The sequence below is a fragment of the Camellia sinensis genome, chromosome 3 (genome assembly GCF_055761805.1).
Source record: "Camellia sinensis isolate YWXY chromosome 3, ASM5576180v1, whole genome shotgun sequence".
Classification (NCBI taxonomy): domain Eukaryota; kingdom Viridiplantae; phylum Streptophyta; class Magnoliopsida; order Ericales; family Theaceae; genus Camellia; species Camellia sinensis.
Genome location: NC_138963.1, coordinates 105,164,239 through 105,174,200, shown reverse-complemented (window position 1 = coordinate 105,174,200; position 9,962 = coordinate 105,164,239). Strand labels below are relative to the sequence as shown.

General features: G+C 31.7%; 2 protein-coding genes across 3 annotated transcripts; one reads left to right on the top strand and one right to left on the bottom strand.

Annotated features, from left to right (window-relative positions):
• Positions 1–1,437: 1,437 nt before the first annotated feature.
• Positions 1,438–3,044, bottom strand: LOC114274648 (uncharacterized). The gene is made up of 2 exons (XM_028216621.2): positions 2,391–3,044; positions 1,438–1,748 (listed from the first exon to the last, which is right to left on the bottom strand). Exons 1-2 carry the CDS (start codon positions 2,868–2,870, stop codon positions 1,638–1,640), a joined length of 591 nt encoding a protein of 196 aa, XP_028072422.1. The 5' UTR covers positions 2,871–3,044; the 3' UTR covers positions 1,438–1,637.
• Positions 3,045–6,106: 3,062 nt separating this feature from the next.
• On the top strand, positions 6,107–9,379 carry LOC145822709 (uncharacterized). 2 transcript variants are annotated; one of them, XM_082920498.1, is made up of 7 exons: positions 6,107–6,703; positions 6,782–6,916; positions 7,574–8,381; positions 8,472–8,562; positions 8,661–8,753; positions 8,929–9,174; positions 9,265–9,379. In XM_082920498.1, exons 3-7 carry the CDS (start codon positions 7,831–7,833, stop codon positions 9,370–9,372), a joined length of 1,089 nt encoding a protein of 362 aa, XP_082776624.1. In that variant the 5' UTR covers positions 6,107–6,703; positions 6,782–6,916; positions 7,574–7,830; the 3' UTR covers positions 9,373–9,379. The 2 variants fall into 2 exon arrangements, with proteins under 2 accessions (XP_082776624.1, XP_082776625.1); XM_082920499.1 differs by lacking the exons at positions 6,107–6,703; positions 6,782–6,916 and having other exon boundaries at positions 7,305–8,381.
• The last annotated feature ends 583 nt before the right edge of the window (positions 9,380–9,962 follow it).

The window sequence follows — 9,962 nt, the reverse complement described above, 5'->3', positions numbered from 1 at the left end:
CTATCAATTCAACGAACACAATGAAAACTGGAAAAATCTTAGGTTTAAGTGATCAATCTATATTTAGGAAATTAATTCATTAGTATTAGGGTATTATAAATAATTCCTAAGTTACCGAAATCGATTACGGTTTGCGAGTTTTCAATTGGCGCGCATGTTCGACTCTATAACTAAAATTGAAGACAAATGAGGAATTTGAGGGTCTTTATTGAAAGAATTCAAAAGTCAATGACTTAATAGGTTTTACAAAGGTTAGGGGTCTTACATAATCTACAATTTAATTTTTAACCCAATTTATCATTTGATAGCATTTTAAATTAAATTAAATTTTTGATAAAATATAACAAATAGGGTTAGGATTTGACTGGGATTAAGATTTAATTTGGACAATAAGATGAATATAAGGGTATTATTGACATTTGATTTAATTTTTGACTTTGACTTAACACTTTTGCTTTGTCCACTCTTAATTTGAGAGAGTGACATACCTTCCATTATTTTTAATGGAAAAATTAAGCGTAGCACTTTAATTCAAAATTATACGAAAATTCCCTGCTTATTTTGAACCATAAAAGGGTAGAGTGTTGCAAGATGAAATTACAAAGGGCAAATTATTTGTGAACAGAATCCATCCATGGATGCCATTGTAGGTGATGACAGCAAAGTAGGCTGAGTTCTCGGCGATATTTGTGGAGGTCAAAGTATTTTATTTTATGGAACAAAATTTATTCAAAGGATGATCTAGTCAAAAACTTATGTGGTTTGATATGGGTAGCAAATTTATTTTATTTTATTTTTTTCAAATGCAGTGGTAACAATATTGTATATATGATTTCTAAAGTCTCCAACAAGATTAGTCTCTCATAATTTTCAACACTTTGAAATGTGGTTTTGTACTTGTGATTTGCTGAAATATGAGCTTCTCGAAATGCATGAAATTTAATCTAGTTAAAGTAATTTTCGATTCATAGTTTGCATCCTAATTTAATTATATCCACCCCTTCACCACCAACCCACCACCACTGTTATGTCTCCACCACCACCTCTCTCTTGGGGGGCTACGATAATGGCAGGGTAATGAGGGTGATAGTTGAGGGGTGAGGCAGGTATTTAAGATTTGAAAGGATACGAAGTGGAAACAAAAGATGAAAGATTAGGGACAAGGATATTTTAAGGATTACGGAGAGTTTTAATAAGATAAATATATAGTTAGAAAATCGATGTAAGGTGTTATTTTTGTTGAGTAAATAAAAGCTCCCACCATTAAGGGCTTCGAATTACAAGGCTAAAAAACTAAAATACCCTCTAACTATGTTCATTATTAGGTGTAGTCCATGTCTAGTGAATTCAAATAAAGATGAAGTATAATAGGGTTTTACTAATTTTTTAAAATTTATGAACATTTCAAACTTCAAAAAAATTTAGAATTTAGTAATATCAAAATTGTTAACACTTCTTCGAAACAAATATAACTTATAAAGTTGTAGAGTACACAAAAGAACAAATGGAAATTAATGCAATTTAGAAACTCTAATGCTGTTGTAGTACTAGCATAGCGGAAGGGGAAGGGGAATACAAATGAGAGAAATGAAAAATTAAGAATAAAGCCCAAAAGAAGAAGAAAGAAATGTGGGAAGTTAAGGTCCATAGATAGAAGAATTGAATAGCTGCTTGTTGATATTATGAGCTGTGAGATCTTTCTTCTTCTTGAAACGTTTAGAGGCAACTTTCAAAATCTTTGCCCACTCCTGCATATTATTAAAACAATACATCATATAATTTAGTTATATTCACAAGAAAAGAAAGAAGCATCTTTAAACTTGTACTCTCTACTGAGTCATGTCAAAATCTTGGACAAATAAACAAGTAAACTGAATGAATATTAATGGATCCAATAGATGATATCAATAGTTGGAAGTCAAATTCTCAATTGATAATAGATAACTTTCATACAAAATATAAATTCATCTAAAATGAAATGTCAACAATCAATAGTGAATATTCTGATTTGAAATAAAAAGTTCACAAAAAACCACTCACCAATTTGTTTTGCCCAACATATGTGTTCTTTGTTGATTGATGGAGCATTGCTCCAATTGCTACCAATAATTTTCTTTGTATAAATAAATTGTATAGCAGTTTTTGTTTTACTATTTTTGGAGATGAGTAGGGCAAAGGAAATTACACCTCTCAACAGTATAATTCAAATTTAAGTATCATGCATAATAAAGGAGCATCTCATCCACTAGACTAATCCCTCAACATACAGCAGTAATTTCAATATATTTTGATCCACACATTTTAAAATTTGTATATATTTTTTTTCTAACATTAATGTTCAAATATAGAACAAAATCAAAAATCAAAAAAGAAAAAAGAAAAAGAAATACCTTTCTTGGTGAAGCCCCCTTCTTGGCAGTAGAAAGAGAGGGTGGAGAAAAATCAAAGTTATGACCCTTTTGCTTATTCTTCTTAGTCTTCCTCTGCTTCATCATCTTAGTGTACCTATTGCTGACATTTTGAAAATTGTCAAAAAGAGTGGTGGTGATCTTGTTCCTGAGATTGGTGGTGACTTGCTTTAGATTGGTTCCGAGCAACAATTCCTTGTCCTCATTGTCCTCTTTCTTTTCGTCTTCATACGACAACTTTCTTTGGGTGGGAATGTCGGAATGAGAAGTAGTAGATAAGGCGGCGGAGACGAAAGACGGAGGAGGAGGGAAGTGGCGGTGGACGAGAGGAGACCAGATGGAACTCTGGGAGTAGTCGAAATCGAAGGCCGAGTTGTCTGGAAACTTGCAGAGAAGGTGTTCGGACATGGACGACTCCAAATACTCCACCACCACCACCAATCCAACCCCACTACTTCTCATTCTCTTCTTCTTCTTCTTCTTCTTCTTCTTCTTCTTCTTGTAGATGGTTTTGTTTTTGGGTGCTGGGATGTCTTTGGAAACGAACGGTAGTGTGCTGTTTTTCCTACAAATGTTTTGCAAGATTTTGAAGGAAGGGAAGGAGAAGAAAGGGGACAAAAAGTAGCCGTTGCAATGTGTCCGATTTATAGGATATTGTAATAGCAAGTAATGTCTCGTTTCGCTTGTAATTTTTTATTTTTTATATTTTATATTTTATATTTTATTTTATTTTTTTTTAAGGTTTAAAAGTCAAAAAAATATTAAAAAAAATTAAAAACATATAATTTATATTAAAAAAATTAAATATTTTCTTTTATTTTGACTTTTTGTATATTTTTTCGTAAAAAATTAAAAAGCCATTTCAAAGAAGTTAATTTTTTTTATCTCATATTTTAGTTAAAAAAATTACTAAAATAACTTGCTTCTAAACGAGACATTATAAGTGTAAATTACTTTGAGTCTTTTATAAAGTTCGAGAAAATTAATATAATTAATAATATTAATATTAATTTCATAAAAAGGAAAATGTTAATGAGTTCCGTCTAATTAATTATTTTTATTCTTTTATCCCAAAATGTTTGTGAATCTATATATATATATATATATATAGATATATGTTTAATGATAAATATTAATAAGTATCTCTCAATATTTGTTAATAGAAAGGTTTTGAAATAAATGAGAAGTATGATAAAATTAATCAAAAGAAAATATCATGGATTCTTTCTATATACTTCTTGTCTTATTCTTGTTTTCCTAAAACACTTGTTAGGCTTGGGATGTCAGGCATTTTGACCTTTTAATTATTTTAGCTATAAAAAAATAAAATAGACTTTTTAACTTAAAAGACAAAATATCACATCCAAACCATAATCATTTCATTTTTTCTTTCACAAAAGTTAAAAAAGCCAAAAAGCATATTTCAAACGAGGCTTTTTAACCTCGGGTTAAAATAGCCAAAAAGGCACCCACATCCCAAACGAACCCTTACTATGTTAACATGATATTTTTTTAATTTTTTATTATTTTGTTTCTTAAAAATGAAATCTATACAATGTGTTTGATTTCAATTTTCTAAATTTAGTTTTGGGATTTTTGGTGAGAAGCCCCTTCCATGAGGCCTATTTTGTCTCAAGCCCACGGATGAAAACAATGGCCCCAAAAGTCCTCAATTAAAAAAATAGCATGAATTGACTGAAATGCCCATCCATATATAAGGGGGGAAATATGAAACAATTACACCGTTTCTCTCCCTTCCCTCTGTTTCATCGATTGAAAACCCTCCTCTCCTCTGAATATCATCATTCGAAATCCCTAGCAACGATTGTAACCCTTCTCTGAGTCTCATTACTCTCGCTCTCTGGAGCTACTTCGTTACAGTGTCGTCGATTGAAACCCTAGCAAGGTTACAGGTTCGTCGCTTGGTTCGTCGCTTGGGCTCGAATCAAACTCGGCATTACGCTTTACTCTCTCTCTTGGACACACATTTTACAAGTGATTTTTTCCTCTTTCTGCTAGGTTTTCCATATTATGAAGTCTGCGTGGGTTTGTTTTCATTTTGGGAGTAGTGTATGAGATTACGTTGGGTGAGTAGAATTTGGGATTTTTGGTTGGACTAAGGATCATCTGTTCTAAAAATTTTATCATTATCTTAGAATACTTTAAATTACTAAATCATGTGAGAATGTTAAGGTTTAAAAATTTTGAAAACTAATGTAGGTATTTCGGAATTACAGAGTAAAATTTTACTTTAACTCTAGCCTTTGCTCATTACGTTTTGATTTTTGTAGTGTTTTGGTCCTGCAATTTCAATGCTTTGAAATTCACTTGCTTCATGAATTTTTCAGAGTAAAATTTTACTTCCAACCAGAGTAAAATTTTACTTATAATGAGAGTAAAATTTTACTTATTACAGAGTAAAATTTTACTTTAAATCTAGCATTTGTTCATTACGCTTTGATTTATGTAGTGTTTTGGTCCTGCCATTTCAATGCTTTCAAATTCACTTGCTTATAATGAGAGTAAAATTTTAATTATTACAGAGTAAAATTTTACTTTAACTCTAGCCTTTGCTCATTGCCCTTTGATTTCTGTAGTGTTTTGGTCCTGGAATTTCAATGCTTTCAAATTCACTTGCTTATAATGAGAGTAAAATTTTACTTATTTTGCTCATTACGCTTTGATTTCTGTAGTGTTTTGGTCCTGGCATTTCAATGCTTTCAAATTCACTTATTTATAATAAGAGTAGAATTTTACTTAATACAGAGTAAAATTTTAATTTAACGCTAGCCTTTGCTCATTACGCTTTGATTTTTGTAGTGTTTTGGTCCTGCAATTTCAATACTTCCAAATTGACTTGCTTCATGAATTCAGAGTAAAATTTTACTTCCAATCAGAGTAAAAATTTTCTTTCAGTAAAAGTAAAGTTTTACTTTCAGATTCACTTGTTTATAATGAGTAAAATTTTACTTATTACAGAGTAAAATTTTACTTTAAGTCTAGCCTTTGCTCATTACGCTTTGATTTCTGTAGTGTTTTGGTCCTGCAATTTCAATGCTTTCAAATTCACTTGCTTCATAAATTTTTCAGAGTAAAATTTTACTTCCAATCAGAGTAAAATTTTACTTTCAATAAAATTAAAGTTTTACTTTCAGATTCACTTGTTTATAATGAGAGTAAAATTTTACTTTAACTCTAGCCTTTGCTCATTACGCTTTGATTTCTGTAGTGTTTTGGTCTTGCAATTTCAATGCTTTCGAATTCACTTGCTTCATGAATTTTTCAGAGTAAAATTTTACTTCCAATCAAAGTAAAATTTTACTTTCAATAAAAGTAAAATTTTACTGCCAAACAGAGTAAAATTTTACTGTCTCATTACAATGCTTGTTTATTTCGTTTAGTGTTTATTTGTTTTGTCACATTGTTGTTTATAGTAAAATGTTACACTGTTGATATAGGGAAACTTTTTAGTGTTTGAAAATGGTTGTTAGAAGAAGCAAATGTGGTGATGATGATGATGATGATGATTTTGAAGTTCCACCAACGGTTATACAAAGGAAGAAAGTCCCTAAAAAAAAGAGCAAAAGTAGTGAAGAAAGTCCTTCGAAGTTGAATATTGTACATAGAGTACGGGAGAGGGAGAACTATATGAAACAATATAGGTCAAATATTGTTTCATTGATAAACATAATGCAAGACACGAGGTTCACTAAAGGCACATTACTGCCCTTGAGAGAACACCTTTTGGGATGTTGTTTAAATGTTTTTGGAAGAAAGATGATGTGGTGTTAAAGAAGTTCAAGAAAGTTGATGATAATGTCATGGATGTGATCAAATCTTATGACTTTCATGCAAAGGGATTTAAGCTTGGGGGGAAAACATGTGACATACGGGACAGTGATGTTACTTTGATTTTTGGGATTAAATCGGGAATGAAAAAAGTAGATGTGTCATATGGGAAGAAACAAGAATCACCTTTTGTGCAGAGAAGGTTTCGTAATATGTCAAGAATATCTGTAAAGAGTTTGCGAGAGGCATTAGGAGATGCGTTGGAAGGCACAACGAGAGTTGATGTTGAGGATGTTGCACGAATAATGTGTCTATTTGTTGTGGCGACTTTGCTATTACCAATAACTGGTCTAACAGTTGGATGGGCCTTTGTCGCCCTTGTAGAAGATTTGGAAATGATGAATTCGTATGCATGGTCGACTGCAGTTGCATCCATGTTGACTACTTCAATCCATTCTTCATTAGGAAGTCCTGAAAATGTCACTGGATGTGTACTTCTTCTTTTGGTATGTAAATTGAACTACTTTAAATATTATGCAATGTATCTTTAGAGAATTAACTAATTTTGATTTTTTATTTTATAGTACTGGTTATGCGAGCATACTACCCTCATTCAACCTCAAGGAAAAAATTTGTGTCCAAGGCTCCTTCGATGAGACTTATCAACATTGAGGAAAAAGCTAATGAAGAGGTCATTGCAAACACTAAAGCCCGAAGAGGTATCATCTTTCCAAACTCAGCGTTACTGGTTCACTTTGTTTAAAATTATACTTACATAATAAAATCTTACTCTTGAACAGAGTAAAAGTTTATTCACAGTCAGAGTAAACTTTTACTTTGAAACATAGTAAAATTTTACTTACTCTTGAACAGAGTAAAATTTTACTTACTCTTGAAGAGAGTAAAAGTTTACTTTAAATCAGAGTAAAAGTTTACTCACAAGCACAGTAAAATTTTACTTACTCTTTAACAGAGTAAAAGTTTAAATCAGAGTAAACTTTTACTTTAAATCAGAGTAAACTTTTACTTGCAGTCAGAGTAAAATTTTAATTACTCTTGAACAGAGTAAAAGTTGACTTTAAATCAGAGTAAAATTTTACTTACAGTCAGAGTAAAATTTTACTTACTCTTGAACGGAGTAAAAGTTTACTTTAAATCAGAGTAAAAGTTTACTTTAAATCAGAGTAAACTTTTACTTACCGTCAGAGTAAACTTTTACTTACTCTTGAACAGAGTAAATGTTTACTTAAAATTAGAGTAAAAGTTTACTTACAATCAGAGTAAACTTTTACTTTGAAACAGAGTAAAATTTTACTCTAGTAGTTAAAGTTTGCTTAATTGCTGGCTTCTTTTCTTTTTCTATTTTTCAAATGCAGGTAAATCACAATGAACTGAAGCCCATTTCCAGAGAAGAAATGGCCCTCATTTGCAATGATGATGAAGAAGATGCATTGGAAATAGAGAAAAATTTGGAGACTGAAGAAGATGCATTGGACATGGAGGAAAATTTGGAGACTAAAGAAGATGCATTGGACATGGAGGAAAATTTGGAGACTGAAGAAGATGAAGATCATGTAGCTGAAGCTTTAGGAGATGATCAACCTTTGAAGAACTGAAGAAAATTAGGGAAACAATGCAAAAAATAGAAGAGGATCAAGAGGCAAAAACAAAAGAAACGATGGAAAAGATGAGCAACACAGAGAAAGAAATGGAGAAACTGAGAAAGGAGATTGAAGTACTCGAATCTGAAAATAAACAGTTGGTTGAACAGATTGAAGAAAATGCAGTTCGTGCGGCTACCCAAGGTTTTGCTTCTAAAGAAATGCCACATGCTGAAGGAGTAGAACAAGAGCAAAACATTGGGATTCAAAGTACATTGAAAGAATCACCTATAGTCGTAGAGCCATTGCAAACATCCATGGTCAGGAAAATCAAAATCAAGGCGAGGAAGAAAAAAGAGATGTTTGATTTTGAATGTGAGCCAAGAGAGGCAAAGAAAAAAAAGACCACAAAACAAGCAATTGAAGTGATGTCAAAAGAAGTGATTTGTGTTGACAACTTGTCTCTAAGCCAAGCAAAGCCAGTTGAAAGGGTTTTGTTTCCAGATAAGGCTGCAATATGCAAATTGCTTGATGAGAATGATAAGTGTCTACTGAACAAGATTTACAATTTGGAAACCACAGAGTAAGACCATTTTAATTTTGTCAAACAACAGATTTTTACTGTTATTAAACTGCAACGTGTTAATCAACATTTTTTTTACCTTATGACTAGTGCAATCATATGGTCCGGCACAGGAAATGGAGTATATGTTACATTGCATGATGTGGATGCAATTCTAAGAGATGGTGATACTGCAAATAATGTAAGTGGCCATACAAGTTTCAATGACTAGTGTTCACTTTAATAACTAAAAATAGTTTATTTTATTAACATATATTTAATTGATTTTTATTTTTGTAGGTCATTGACAGCTTCATAGAAATGCTTGAGATTGAGCAACAAGTCAAGAAGCTAGAAAAGAATAAATCATTCTTTTTCTCAAGCCTTTGTTGGGTAAGCCATCAATTTGTATTTAGTTTGAATTGATAAATTTTTACTATGGTTTAGTGTAACATTGTACTGTATTTTGGAGTTAATTTTTACTATTTGGTTTGCCAAAGATTGACAACTCATACAGTGTGTCACTAACACAACTTGAGACATGACACTCTTATATGATTAAATGCAGTCTTTAGTGAAATGGGGTTATGGGGAGCTGAGAAATCATTTAATTGATAAAGTCCTTGAACAAGATTTGAGTGGATATAGATACCTTCATTTTTGCATGAATTCCAATGGGAACAAAAAGGAAGAAAAACCCTACCACTGGACACTTCTTGTATTTGACACTGAACTTGATGAGTGGAGACATTACAATTCTTTAAGGCCAAGAGACAACAGAGAAGATCCTTACCTTAAGGATGCAAAAAAGATTGTAAGTGCTTTGCATCATATTAACAGTAATTTTTTGTTGTGTTTTATTCTTGAATTTAATCGTGACCAAACAATTGTGCAATGATGTTAGATAACATATGTGGATAGCAAGTTGGCCAACAAAACGAAGAGAGGTAGAAAAAAGTTTGCAAACTTGGTTTCGGTGAAAGATAGTCCACAACAACGCCCAACATCGTAAGTATTTCACGCTACTATTACATGCTTGAATTGGTAGTTTTCAAATTTGACTAAATCTAACAAGATATTAATTTTTATTTAACAATGTTGATTGTGGAATTATTGTATGTTATATCATGCGCCAAATCATAAGAGATGAGCCTATTGCAAATTCTATGGAAGAGGATGAAATTAACAATTTCCGAGCGTCAATAGTGCATCAATTTTTGAATGATTATCCAAAAGCATGGACTGAGGAACAGTTCAACCTCAAAAAAAAAAAATGAGCAAGAGCTAAGACCTCAAGGATGACAATGTGGACAAGTTCTGGGGAACTACTGTGAATGATTTTTGTAATTTCGGTTTTTGTAAATGAAAGAACGGTGAAAAAGTAATTGTAAGTGAAAGAATACTAAAAGAGTATTAGATAGTAAATGCTATGTCTATTGTTCTAGTAAATTTTACTGTAGTTTGGTGATTATTATACAAGGATATTTGTTTTGACTGGGAATGAATGTTGTTATGGATAGAATACAATGATACAGGTAGAGGCTTAAATTTTTTTTGACTGAATGTTGCTATGAATGTTGCTATGAATTTTATTTTGACTGA

What these genes read in the sequence shown, in the direction of transcription:
- LOC145822709 (XM_082920498.1), top strand. Translation starts at nt 7,831, where the DNA reads ATGCAAAAAATAGAAGAGGATCAAGAGGCAAAAACAAAAGAAACGATG. An exon ending in TACAATTTGGAAACCACAGA is followed by an intron (nt 8,382 to 8,471) that starts GTAAGACCATTT and finishes CCTTATGACTAG; the next exon opens with TGCAATCATATGGTCCGGCA. An exon ending in TTAAGGATGCAAAAAAGATT is followed by an intron (nt 9,175 to 9,264) that starts GTAAGTGCTTTG and finishes CAATGATGTTAG; the next exon opens with ATAACATATGTGGATAGCAA.
- LOC114274648 (XM_028216621.2), bottom strand. Translation starts at nt 2,870, where the DNA reads ATGAGAAGTAGTGGGGTTGGATTGGTGGTGGTGGTGGAGTATTTGGAG. An exon ending in AGGGGGCTTCACCAAGAAAG is followed by an intron (nt 1,749 to 2,390) that starts GTATTTCTTTTT and finishes AATAATATGCAG; the next exon opens with GAGTGGGCAAAGATTTTGAA.